The sequence below is a fragment of the Thermobia domestica genome, chromosome 10 (assembly GCF_964235325.1).
Source record: "Thermobia domestica chromosome 10, izTheDome1.hap1.1, whole genome shotgun sequence".
NCBI classification, from domain to species: domain Eukaryota; kingdom Metazoa; phylum Arthropoda; class Insecta; order Zygentoma; family Lepismatidae; genus Thermobia; species Thermobia domestica.
Genome location: NC_137463.1, coordinates 164,034,881 through 164,049,644, shown reverse-complemented (window position 1 = coordinate 164,049,644; position 14,764 = coordinate 164,034,881). Strand labels below are relative to the sequence as shown.

The following is a 14,764-nucleotide window of genomic DNA, read 5'->3' as shown; positions in this document are numbered from 1 at the left end:
TGTTCATTACAATATTCTTCTTTGAAAAGAATCAAAAAATCACCGAACGTCCGGATTTGGTATTTAACCGAAGCAAACCATGCGCCCGAAGCGGCGATCAAACATTTTTCAACTATTTGTAGGCGTTCTCCATCAGTAAGTTTGTACATGTCTAGATATTGCTGCAATCTTCGCAGAAAAACTCTAGGTAACCCGTTAGTAATGTTCCCATCGAAAGTGGGAAAACGTTCAATATCCCGGAGGGAAACTTTAGAGCTCATACTATACGGGGCAGGAAAAGAATCTAGTGGAATCAACGCATTATCCTGAGCGGTTGGGGTTGTCACCGGATTTGCCACCGACGGAGTGGTCACTGAACTGAACGCTCCCATATGACCAAGAGAGGTTTTATAATTAGTATTGACCATGTAAGGTTCGAATTTAGGACCCACCACTGCAGTAACTGACGGTCCGGCACATCTCCTTTCCCCTCCTGGCAGCACGCTGTAAGATTGTACCATTCCAAAGGTAGAGTGAGCATTTACGCTAGTGACTGTTGTAGTCACAACACTCGACTGCATCGGTACATCGAAATTACTCAACCATGATTTCGAGGTTGGCTGATGCGGGGGACAATACATGGTTGTGTCCCGTGCATCAGGCAACACTTGACTCTTTCCCGGGAGGACGTTACTCGTTTCGGGGAAATTTTTCCCTATAGAATCGCTATCAGGAAAAGGATAGGAGATGTCAGACTTGACGATTTCCAGTTTAGTAATCTTCCCCTTAATACTGTCTACCTCAGTTTGAATTCGACTAATTCTTTGATCAACCGACTCTAGTTTAGTTTCTATTGATAGGTCGGATATTACAACATTCAATTTACTTATTTCAGCCTGCTGCTGTTCAACCTTTCGTTCGATGTCACCAAATCTTTTGTTTGTACCCTCAAACCTTACATCTATTTCGTTTAATTTCTCATTTGTTTCGTCTCTGAGCTGCTCGGTAGACTGTTGGGCCTGGTATCTAACCTGCTCCAGTTCAGTAGACGTTTGTTCTTTCAATTTACTAATCGAAGAAGCAAAGTCTAAACAAATCTGGTCAAATTTGTTGTTTAATACCTCGAATCGAGCGTCGGTCTCTCGTTTCGAGGTATCAAACTTCTCATTTATCTCACGCCTTAAGTTTTCACTATTCTGATTTATCTCACGCCTCATTTCTGTATTCTCACGTCTCAGATCTGCACCATTCTGTTCTATTTTAACTTCCATGTTAGTGAATTTTTCATGCATCATTTCCATCATCTGGCGAATTAATGCAGACGTGTCAGACCCTCCAGATGACATTCCTTCCTTCGGGTTTGCCGTCTGATCCCGAGAATCACTGTGATTTTCATTTTTTTCCTCATCGTCGAGGTCAGATATCTCCGCTGGAGATATTTGGCCTCGGTCCTTTTCACAGTCCTCACAATATTTTTCTATTTCGCCGGTTTGCACCTTTTCTGCATTTTCAGCAGTGTCATCTAAATTGGAACAAGCAAAGTGGATCCATTTTAGTCCACAACCGGTGCATCTAATTAATCTTCGCGGGGCGCGAGATCTTTTCTCTCTTTCATCTAATGTGCATTGAGTGCACGTGATTTCACACTCGCCCTGTGACACCACAACCTTTTTTGTTGCCATAGCTTTGAGACACTTTACACTTTACAAAAGACAAGATATATATAGCAAAAATACACATATACTATAAAATACTTATTTGCTATCCAGACAAGTATTATTCATGACTTAAAGGACTCCCATTCTCTTTCCTTCCTTGAAACCCTTCTAGCGTTTAATTCTAATTTTAGAAAAATTTGGACACTCCTTCTCTTTCTCCCCCTTAGAAAAGGAAACAAAAATGACAAAGTAGCCAACGACTCTACTTATTTCATTTGACTATAAAATTTCTCTTATTAATTTCAATGTTGTAATCAATTCAACATGCCTTCAACCTCACTCTTTGACATTCTTAAAAAAATTTCAAATCTATCGGTTGCCATTCAAACTGAGATCCGTTGCCATGGAAACAAACGTTGCCATAACAACCATTCTTATCGCGGTTCACCAACTCAAACTGATTGGCATGATAACTGGTATTATTCAATAAGCATTTTCAGATCCGTTACCACAGTAAACATGGTTACCATAGCAACAGTCTTGTCACGTGTCGCCAATTTAAAACTGTAAAAGGGAAAGTCGTCGTTGCCATAGAAACCACCGTTTCTTTATTTTGAACATACTAGATTCGATTGAAACGAGAAAACTTTTTTATCGGACTTCTAAAGAGAATGAAATAAAATAACTAAATACATGACCGTGTTTATTACATCTAGGATTCCCAGTCACGACCCCCTTTTCAGTTTTATTAAAAAATAGAAGAAGAAGATAAAGAAAGGAAAAGGAAAATAGAAGAGGAAAGAGGTAAAGTAAGAAGGTGATAAAGAGGAAGCTGTTATTGAATATTTTGAAAAAATATGGTAAAGGAAAGTAAATAATTATCGAATTGGGATCATTTCCAATAGCTATTGGGTGAATATTTGGTATTAAGGTAATCAAAGGTAGACACATGTTAACCCATACATCCCCGATCTAGATCCATTTAACCCCAACTACCAAATTATCCCGATCTAGATCTGAGATAGACGAGAAAGTTTAATTTTACCGTTTTTTCAATATTTCCAGAAGTTCTAGACTAATATTCAATATTTGAAAAATGAACGACGAAGTTGATGGCATGTTAGAAACGACCACAGGGGAAAAAAAAAATCAGAGTATCACATATGTGTCGAAGATTTTGACTTTCACAGTTCTCTCATGATGATCATTCGTTCAGGCTACTTCAGTCCTTTTTTCTTCCTTCATAGAGCCAACTTAAGTTAGTATTAACATTCAATGAGTTCAATTGATAACTACCAATAATTATAATAAGTCACATATGTATGACAAGACAATTGGTGCACTTAATACTAAACCTACATTTCACTCACACACACATTCATACAGGACAATGTATACTTCGGGTTGTATTTGGTTGAATTAAACTAACCTAACTACAATGCTATAGACATTTATTACATTTCAATAGAAGAAGGTGTAGTTTGACATAACAGAGAAAAATTTAATACATGAAAAGAATGTTTCATAAACATGCATAGAAATTCGCTAATTTTATCAAGACCAAATAACACATTTATCTTCCTATATATATATTAAAAGTTGAATTACACAAAAGAGAATTTGACAAAAAAAAAAATGAAAGACAAAAATAAAAAAAATTCAAAGATCAATACATTTAGGATTCAGTGTAATGAATATTTATATATCATTGCGGAAAAGAAAGAAAAAGAAAAAAAAATATAATTGGTTAATCATTTTTAAAAAAAAAAACTTTAGTGACATTTTATTAGGTCTCTGTCCCAAGAGGAGACATTTCGACGATTTTATGAGTCTTTGTTCTCACATCGATAATAGCTCCTTTTTCCAACTCTCTTTTCGCACTGTGGTTTGTGTCCATGAGAGTGTTTAATTGTTTTTGTTTTAGCTATAGACAAATAGTCGCTTCATATTACATATATATTTATATTTCTCATTTCGTCACTCGACGCACTCAATATAAAATTTCAAAGTTTATCAAGGTTAAAAAAAATTTTGAATCCAGTCACAGATATTGAGAACATATTTCCATATTCCGGTATTCACATTAAGTTATCAACTAAATTTCTCTTCATTAAATTTAAGACCAGTAATTTTCTTTATAGTATAGATCTTGTAGTCAAAAGATTATAGTCACTGAATAGTTAAATTTCTGATCGTAGGGGAAGGATTTGTTTCAAAGTCTACTGATAGAAGATTCGTTGGTGGGGCACACTGTTTCGTAGGTTATTAATTTCACTTTGATCTTGCGAATAAATTTGGATGAGGATTAGGGTTATTTTACTTATCTTACGACCTGCTACTCGTTTTACTTACATGCGGTATTTAACATTATATTCAACTTTAATAGTTACAGACATCAGTAACCACTCAACAAAATGTAATTTATTACAATATACGCGGTAACACTATATGTCACAAATAGTTGGTAACGGTCGGGTGTCAAAAACCTATGGCAACCTAAACAAAATCAGGGTAAATACCGAGCCCATTACATACATACTCGTATATATATATCTTCATATTATTCAATACAATAAATTTCACTTTAATATCCATCGTAGTATTTTGTCGACGTTTAAATTCTACATAACCGTTCATATTCGACAAGTATTCATATTTTATAAATGTTTATATTTTATTGGCTCAAAGACAAAACAAAAACCCTGACTATCAAAATTCACTTTTTTCTCTCATAAGGTTGCAACATTGTACTTTCTATGTATAAACCCGATAATCAATAATCATTTTCAATTTACTAAAGATCCGCATATATATATATATAAAAAATAGTTGGTGTTATTTAGTGACATAAGAGGTGGAAATGTAACAAATTGAGCAGGCACGTAACTTTTAAAACTATGTAAGCACATATATAGATGTATATAAAAAAAAAAATCAATGTTATTGGAAACTAGTGGGCCCAGACTACTAATACATACACACTATATGACCAATCAATAGAAATAAAAACCAGAAATCAGTTGTCAATGGATATAATTTGTATGATCCATGAATAACGAATGTTTCTAGGAATCCGAAAGCATAGTGTACCTTCCCATCAATTTCTCCAGTGGTGGATTGAATATCGCGAAAATGGTCCCGAGATGTGCTGCAATACCTCCACGAATTGCATCCCTCGATGTCTCAGTTAGTACATACGATCGAAATAAGTGATATGGAATATTGTACATTTTTATGAGTTTCAGAAACCGGGGGGGGGGGCAAGGTTGAAAAATTAAAAAAAAAAATCTCGAAGTAATGAAGACAGAGAGAGATAGAGAAGAAGGAAGACGAAGAATAGTGGCGCCAAAGACTTAAGTGGGAAATAACTAACGCTACAAAGACAAAAGTCGAATTTCTATCTCAACAAATCCATAGCCAAAATATTCTTAACATGCCAAAAGGGTGGTCTACTCAAATACGTAGACTCAAGGAACGCCCTGCTGCCAAGGATGCAAGTTCTGTGTCCATCAGATCCCAATCCCACAAGAATTTGGTTGTAAGATTTAAATCCGATCCCCGTATCCGGCCCAAACCAGCAGGTTCCCGGAAATCGTCCGGAAGGTTAGAGAAGGCGCTAATTTAGAATTTCAAGAAAAAAAAAAATCATCCGACCTCTTGGAAACTAGAAGATTCCAGAATAGGGATGAAATTAGAGTAATAGCTAAGGTATCCCTAATTAGTGATTTGCCAAAATAAAAAAAAAAATTAAATAAACTGAATTTTGGATCGGTGATTTCAATAACCAAATTTCACCGATGGCTACCCAGCGCAGACATGCCACCGTCTGGGACGTCGTTAATTTCCCTCATCTAATTAAACTAAGAAAAGACATGAAAAATACTTAAGGGGACTAGGGGTCGACGTCCGGGTACGCTAATGACATGAATATTAATTTAGTAGCAGTTAATTTAATCGGATAGTCCGAACTGAGTTATATGAACACTGCACAATAAATAAATAAGGTAAGCAACAAAAACAAAAAAAAAAATCTCGGAGAGGCTATGCATGCTAAAGATACAAATGACCGAAACCTGTACTTTTCGATGATCACAGAATATAGCAGTTGGTTTTCTTAATTATCATTTCTGTCATCCTTTAGAAGTAATTCCCACATGATACTACTCTATCTATTGAAAGGCTTAAGATCTGGGGCTGTTATTATGAGGTACATAAATGCAAAGTAACACACAATTCCCAACTATAATTTACATTCAAGTAGCAAACTCGGTTGGATGAATGCACTGGTGTGGAAGTCAAAACGCGAGAGATTTTTTTTTTTTTTTCGTAAACATATTCATATTTTCACTATATAAAATTCATTAGGCCTATCCATTTAAATATAGGGGTCGTCATCTCGTTCATATTATATATCATATTATTAACATATCATTACGTTCATTCATTATCTACTAATTTTCGCACGAAGTAATATTTTATAAACACCCTATTTCGTACATTTTACACGCAGGCCATACACATATCTACATTACGCAGTAATAAATATATATATATATATAACTATCGCAATCTATCACGCTCAAACCACCACACGATCACATTCATCGAACCACGTACTCTTTATTTCGAAGCACCCAAATTGTATTTACCTTGCAGGTTTAAAAAAAAATCATACATGTATTTACGGAAAGTTAAATTGTCAATGATTAATCTATTTCTGATTTGTTGATAAAACTGAAGCAACAATGGAATTTTCGACAGCCACGGGAAAAAAGAATTTAATACTACATTTTGAACCAAACAGTAACAGCATATGGGCTTTACTTCTATTAAGAAAATAGGTATTCTTTATTTCGGCGGATATTTCAATTTCTACTGACCCTAGCAAGCTGAAATTTTCAGTACAGTAAGATCTCATGCTATTTTATACGAAGGTATACTCATCTGACCCGAAATCCATGTCCAATGAAAGTAATTTTTGAATAAATGACTAAAATCCAACAACCTAGATCACTAAGTTATGCGATGTCGTATTGTCAACAAACAATTGAGTACCGAAACCGGACGCTGTGGCGCTGTAGTGGAGGCATAATTTACCGTGTACTGAAATGTATACTTGTACTCATTAATCAGAAATTTAATATTTACTCTGGTTTATTTCTGTTAGGAAAATGGTACTAAATTAACACATATTTATACACTGTCCTAACCAAAAATTCACACACTCACACAAGACTACTAACTACATACACCACTGCTAATACTATACATAAAACAACTAACTAAACCAAACATGCACCATTTAGTTACATGCATGTTGACAAAATAAATACTCCCTTCTGATATATACCGTCGGCTCTATTTAATTTAGAGGGGGCAAAATGAGAAAGGTAAACACTAGGTCCAATTGACCTGACCAATTGTTTACATAATGACTACCAAAAGTTGATGCCCGGGGGGCACCTTAAGGAGGTTTATGTAGGGACCCTTCCCCTGAAAGGGGAAAAGGCCCTAAAACGAACAATAACTAACCCATTCCCCCGCTAGAACTGGTTCAATTTGGAAAAGGGGATAGGAGCCCTTTTGAACTAACTTAAGCTGCCATTATGATTATTTACAGTACTATTCAACCTACTACATACATGCAATTACGAAATAAATAATAGAAAGTCACATTTACTTAATACACGAACAACATGCACTAACAGGTCGTAATTTCCCTAATCCCTACTTGAGTTTGAAATAAAAAAAAGTAAAGTCACTCTTTCACTGTTGTCTATTCTCGATAGGCAGCAAACATGGCTTCCTAGTAAACAGAACTGGAATTTGTTATTTCACTGAATTGCAGCTTCTTTACCAAAATTTGCGGATTTTTCGGGCTCCTATTCTGTTATAAATCTTTAACTATTGGATTACATTGTATGTTACCTTAGTTTTCCTTGGAAATTCGAATCCTTCCCGAAAAATATGTAGCAAGAAAATCACAAGCTGCTCCTGCGAGTGTGTCTTTGATTATTCCGATAACATTGCGCCGAAAAAGCCAGAGGTAAGAGAATTCCTCCAATCAGAACGAAAATTTTAGCCGCGGAAATTACAAAGCAAATAGAAATTTGGCAAATCCAGATATAACCGGATCTGAAAGTGACTATGGACTAGTGAGAGGGGGTGAGGGAAAGATTAGGTACCTGGCCAAAATCTACATTGGTCTGAAATTAAGGAAATTTATATCCAATAACGGAACTATGTTCCGGTATGACGTCAGAATGGTAAACCTTGTAACTATTCAAGTTATATATCCGTAAATGGGATTTACACTTAATCAAAATATAAATAAATATATTATACAGTGGGAATATGGTTACTAACAAAACCTTTGGGTTTATTATATTTAATTCGAAGTAAAGAGAGTAAATAAATTGTGTAACTAAACCGAAATTGAATTTTAAAAAAAAAATTACTAGGTACAGGGTGCGTAAAAAAAAATTGCCATTACTTTCAACTGTAATGGTACATTACAAGCGGGCAACAACAAACAACCAGTAAAATAGGGAGCACCGGAGTAACGGTCATGTCATCAAAGGTAAGTAAAAAGGTATGTAATAACTTTCTCTTGTTACGTGGGCTAAAGTATAAAAGAGCCGTCAAACAGGAAAATGCCATTAGCGCGTGGCGCAGTGGGGCTGGTGGGCGGCCATACAAAGCGAGCCGATATTTATAAAGGAAAAAGCCGCGACGAAGCCAGACAATAATGGCGCCAGCGGAAAAATCTTACACACGTCATACACTGGACGGTTTACCAATACACTATAATTGCAGTTTCATTTCTTCAATTAAAAAATGTAATTATTGTATATACATCATACTATATGATAAAAAGTCGCCTTTTTAAGTAAACTTCCACTTTAATACCACGTTAATCCCATAGCTTGTTGTCAAAATAAGACCACACAGCGTAGTAATCCCGGCTTAAGCTCATAACATACAAGAACCAATTAAAAATTTTTACGTCTACCCCACGCTACTACTTTAGATTTTGGCAATAAGATTTCAATTTTTTTTTTAAAAAAAATATATATTAATGTTGGAATGTATAAAGAAGGTAAAGAGCTCAAAAATTCAGCTTAGAAGCTTGAGTAGTGATGAAGAAAAGAAAACAACAGTGGCAATAATTAAGAGACAGAATCCTGGTTAGAGCACTGATAAAAAAATGTGTATTGAATGACATGGTAAAGTGCATAGAAGAAAGGAAACTGGGAAGAGGAAGAAAAAGACTAAATAAGTGACAACATTGAACAGAGTAATTCTTACATTCAAATGAGAAGTCTTTCTAAAGATTACTATTGACCGGAACTTCCCAATTTTTACTATATCTGCTTCTGATAGCAAAATATTTAAGATAATGAAGGATAAATATTTGGATACGATTTTAGCTGGCTTCAAGAGTCATGGGATGGTTGCAATAATGGTATGGTGTTATATCACCGATAGTATCTTTGAAAGACAAATTCCGTTAAACTTTGTTTGCCATATGAAATAGTATTCGTACTTACCGTAAATCGGGTTAAGATATTCAGGGCTTCGTTCCAAGATATGCAGTTTTTATTTTAATTTATTTACAGTCATTGAAGTGAAAATGAATGATACTATAGTCTCTCTCTTTCCTCCACTAGCAGACACAATGTACAGCAGAGAGACTAAACAAGAAATGTGTTGTAGTTTAAAAAGCAATTTAAGAGTGGAGGAAAAATCAAAATCATTATTTCTTCTATCATGATATAGAACAGCGGCACACAAAAATATGAACTTTTGGAGCAATTAATGAACGGGAAAGTAGTTTAGAGAGGGGAATGGCATAGCCTTAGGAAAAATGTCAGTTAAATAAGCAAAGGCAAAGAACAGTCAAGGACACAAAAGTAAAAATTATTCATGAAATGGCAACGTCATGATGTGGCTTCATCAACTGGTCTACCAGTTCAATTACTTAAGCTTACGAAGATTTGTTTTTACAGTTTATTGACATCTTATTTTCATATTTAGTGACTTATTTCTAAATATCTACTTTCAATAAAACTTTCTTTTTAATAAAACATCATTTAAGTCTAATATATTTATAGAGCTTACTCACTAGGTCATACAAGGCCGACTTAAAACAAAACTAATCTTTATGCAATGAAAATAATGTATATACTAGCTTAGTGATCGCCAAACTGTCGATCGCGAGCTACTAGTATCTCATGTAGTAGATTGTTTTGACGCTCCGGTTGGCTAACTTTGATTCCTCCACTGAGCTGACACTAACGACAGTGGGCGCTGACGACAACTGCTTGTTTCTCCTGCCCAACTATCATTGTCAGCCTCATCTCACAGTAGATTGTATACGAGTGGGGTTATGCACGTTTTGTTTTTCATGTTTATATTAGACATTTGCTAACTTGGATAGTTTGATTTTATATTAACTAGAAATGTAAAAATAAGGCAATAAATAAATGTAAGATATTTAAAAAAATGTTGGTAGTTCTTTTGGTTGGTAGGTCGCAATAGGATTTAGTCTTAGGCTATTTGAGTAAGCGTTACCCCCTGTAGCGAACGCGGCCAAAGTGGCTATTCAGTAATTTTACTTTCACCAGATGTGTAAATCATATTGTGAGCCAGTTAGGGTTTCCAGGTCTTTTTGCCAGGTCAAGGTGTGTAATAGCAGAGTTCCAATACTCTGCACAAACCATCTTCCAAGCAGCTGTTTCTTGCTACAATCCCTTTGCCTGGCAACACGTCTTTCCTTTTTTCCCCTTCCTTTTGAAATCTTTTAAACAGCAGGCGATCTATTGTTCCGACCCGCCGACGCTCGAGCTGACGTTTTCTCAGCGATTTTACTGCTTTCGCGTTTATGATTAGCCAGCTACATTTAAATACATGGTCAGCGTAGTCCAAGAGTACGCATGAGCAATAAATACGCTTTGCGATCGCCTCAAATAGCCGGGTACTTAAAAACGGTACAGTAGCTAAGAAGCTTCATAAGTTTGGCGACCATAGTACTAGCTGAATGTCTGTTCTTCGTGTGGAAAGAATAGACCGATGTTTATGAAATTAATCACTGAAGAAATCATGTAAACCCGTTCTACCCTTAGGATACACATTTCAATAAGAAGAAAATGATGAAAACCCGAATCGACCGAAGTGCTAATTATGTTCGAAAATTAATTTTAAACGGCTGAAAAGTGTTTTTGTATTTATTTCAAAAGTACGAAATGGGAAATTAAGAAATTTTAGAAGTTACCCCATTCACCTCCTCTACAAACGGAATTTGCGAAAACGATGATGATGACACAGCACAGACAACCTCGATATCATTTTTATATACTGAAAAAATATGCAAAGGACCCCGCACAATCCTTATGCAAATTGGATTTCGGTGAAATTGCTTGAAACCGTGATATGTTATAGATATTATGATCCTGAGAAAAAGTCTCAATGGACACAACCACCAATTACCGAGCATTTGGCCATTACAGGTTTACTTTCTTGAAGACAGTCGAAGATAATGATATTCTGGATTTCGGTGGAAAAGACTGAAACCGTGTCATGGAGACTGAAACTGAAATCTGAAACCGTGACCTCTTTTTCTCCTCCAATAGTTTTGGTGAACTATTTAGTTCCTATTACTTAAAGTTTCCTTTCTGATTGAACAGACTCTCTAGTTATGAAGATATCTTCGTTTCCATTTTTCTGTAAAGTCCATACTGCTTCTGGTAAAAATAACTTTGTCACCCTAGCGTCGATCTTTACGGCTAAAACTATGGCTACGGAATAAATATTAAACTGTAGGAATACACCGTAAGCATAAAGTCCTGCCCTGATTATAAAAATTTATTACGGAATAACCGTTGGACAGAATAATTTAAATTCTGGTGTGTTACATAGGTTTGTATTACAAGTTTTTTTTTTAAAGACCAATAGCTGGCACTAGTGCTACCCAAGAGTGACGCAGTACGTTACTTGGCGCGCGCGGGTTAGTTGGCAAAATGGCATCGAAGCAGGAAGAAGTGCAATGCGTGCTGTGGTATCACGCTCTCCCCGCCACAGACATTACTCCACTGGATTTTTTATGGGGCTATATCAAGCACAGATTCTATGCCACACCTGTTGCTGACGTCGAGGAACTGAAGGCTGAGATACAAGCAGTTGTGGGTACAGTGACACAAGACATGTTACAAAACACCTGGTGGGAAGTGGAATACCGCGTAGACATTCTCCGAGCTACCAAGGGGGCACACATTGAAGTGGTCTAACGTAAGTGGTCTTAAAAAAACTTGTAATACTAGCCTATGTAACTGACCAGTATTTACATTATTATGTCAAACAGTTCTTCTGTAATAAATTCTTGTAATCAGGGCAAGACTTTATGCTCACCCTGTATAATGTTTTGTGATGTGTGGCAGTGTTTTACTTATGAACAGGGGCGGATATAGAAGGTACAACTGGGGGAGTGGGGAGGGCAGCCAGAACCCAGACTATGACAGGTATATCATGAGTTTACTATAAACTTTCAAAACTATATAAATAATAGCTTCAATTATTTTTGTCTCTCAAAAACTGGAAGGGCCTATGCGCCCCGGCTCCGAGCTACATCCGCCACTGCTTATAAATAGTGCTGAACAACCACAGAAAAAATGTCTCATTCAATTTTGATACTCGTCAAAGGTCCTCCATCTGCGAGGATAGACTCTACTAACTATAGACTGGATGGGTAGGAATATAATATTCAGTTATATCATGAAACACCACCCTTCCTTGCAAAGGTTACTTTTTCTTGTTCCTCTCTTTCTACATGTGTACATTTCTGTGTAAAGAGGCCTTGTCACTTTACAGGAACTTGTAGCTGTCATAAAAAAATCTTGAAACCCAATCTTTCTATTTACTATGTACATATTACAACTTCTTGAAAGCAAGAAAGGTATTTCCACCTATGTAGCACTGCACTGTAGTGGACAAACACTCAACCTTCTCATTAAAAACTTGTATTTTGGCGCACTCCCACTCCCTGTCCGAAAGAATCCGTTGTTTCGGAAGCGGCGAAACTGGTTATTCCTTTATGTCAGCGAGAGGGCGATAGCAGGTAGCAAGCAAGACGTCCCAGAAAGTTGCACACTGTTCAACCCCTTGCAAGGTGGAAAAAAATATTTATGACCCTTTCAAGATTATGTGTACATGGTAAAATATGGTATGGTTTCAAGATTTTTTTTTATGACAGCTACAAGTTCTTCTAACGTGGCAACCCTCTTTAAGGATCTCGATTTCCTTCACAAAAATTTCAAGTACAAATTTATTCTCACCAGAGGCGCTAGTAATGGAAAAATTTTAAGAATAGCATCTTGCAGCCGAAAGGCATACAGCATTTGCCAATTAAAAAAACAAGTTAGCATTCTAAACAACCTTAAAAATTTAATTTCAAGATATTCAGACTAGTTAAGTGTTCTTACCTGAAGTGCTGATGTGCATCCTATCGCAAAAATTAATTGAAGAGGCCACTTAGCTTTGTATGAAGTATGAGCCCATAATCTATGTGCTCCAGCAGTTATAGAAAATCCAGCGTAAAGGATTAAGAAGCTAGCTACAAAAGGAAAATTACAATTTTTTTAAAGTATAGGTAGACTGTCGTGCATTCATAGTTGCCAAAAAGTCTGCATCTTAACATAATTTCTTAACGAAGGGGGGAGGGGAATTTATTCACATTTGTACACCTCACAAAAGTAATTTTGTATGATGTTATGGAAGTGGCATTCCACCATATTAGCAAACGCTAAAACCGGAGAACACAAGCGTAATCAGCTATAACCAGGGGCGGATCCAGGGGGCGATCGGGGGATTCAAAAGAGGAAACTTTTTTATTTTATATATAAATAAAACCCATCTCAGAGTTTGGAGCTCTTAAAAGTAGCTCTAAGTAGCAGTATTACAACCCACCGCCCCCCCCAGAAGTCCGTCCCGGATCCGCCCCTGGCTATAACATACTTCCATAAATAATTTTAGTTTGTGTTCTAGTGTACAAGTATGTAGCAAATGTTAATGACAGTATTTGCAATATTCCAATTATGTATATTCGTCGCCTTAAATTATGTTTATTAAAAATTATGTCAAGTGGCAGGTTAGAGTTTACTATAAAAGTAAAATATATTCTTTAATTGCAACTATGAACTAAATTTTCTAATTTTGTAATTTCGTAGTTTTCTAACAACACCTTAAAATCAAGGGAACTTTGTTATGTATAATGAAAGAGAAAGTAATAATTAAATTACTAATATGCGAACATAAATAAATGTTATATAGAAAAAAATAAAACTAAGGACATGAAAACATGAATATCCTTATCACTGCAATGTGAAACTTATATCGAAATGTTATTCTAGTAAAAATATAAATAAAACCAACATTTTCCTATTGTTGTGTGTTCAAGTTAAAACAACATATTTTTCTTCCTGAATGATCAGAGGAAAATTACCAACAATATTGGTCAGGGATTATTGATTAAAATGTTTTAGAAGCAAAACACAGATTGAAACAGAGTACTTAAGATAACTATAAGATTGAGCTGTAAAAACTTTTGTCCCTGGCCCAATGAAGCGAATGCTTCGTTCAATGTCAAAGTAGTTAAATCGTGAACTTAATTAAATCCATGTTTTATGTATTCAAGTTTTTTTTTTTTTTTTTCAATTTTTGAATTGCCATACTTAGAAGTTTGAGAGAATAATGATATACTTAATCCTGCGACAAAAGCAAACTATAATATTCTCTTCATTTCTTCTTCGCTAAAATCCGAGACATTTAAGCGTCGCGAGAAATATTTTAGGGACGTCGGAACACAGATCTCGATTCCGTGATGGTCCCGGATGTTTCGGGACGAATGGCAATCGTAGTTTAGAGTTAAGTCAAATTCTAGCGCATTAACCAAATCGAAGAAAGTTGCTAATTAGGCGCATTAAAAATATTCAAATCGAATGTTCGCTTAAAGGACCATTAGATCGTTAAAAAATATATGAAAATTGGTCATTCTAAGCTAAATAGAAGTAACCAACAATTGTAACATCACTTAAATTGCGTTATAACTAAAAGTTTAATTCAGTAAAGAATAA

The 14,764-nt window shown here is 35.6% G+C and overlaps 1 protein-coding gene across 1 annotated transcript in view; it reads right to left on the bottom strand.

The window, feature by feature from the left end:
• The window catches only part of LOC145662814 (acyl-CoA desaturase-like), a 61,114-nt gene that overhangs the window by 44,702 nt on the left and 1,648 nt on the right, over positions 1-14,764 (bottom strand). Inside the window, exon 2 of the mRNA XM_081728705.1 lies at positions 13,115-13,245. Within this exon, the coding sequence (XP_081584831.1) occupies positions 13,115-13,245 (131 nt within the window). The remainder of the gene's footprint in view (positions 1-13,114; positions 13,246-14,764) is intronic.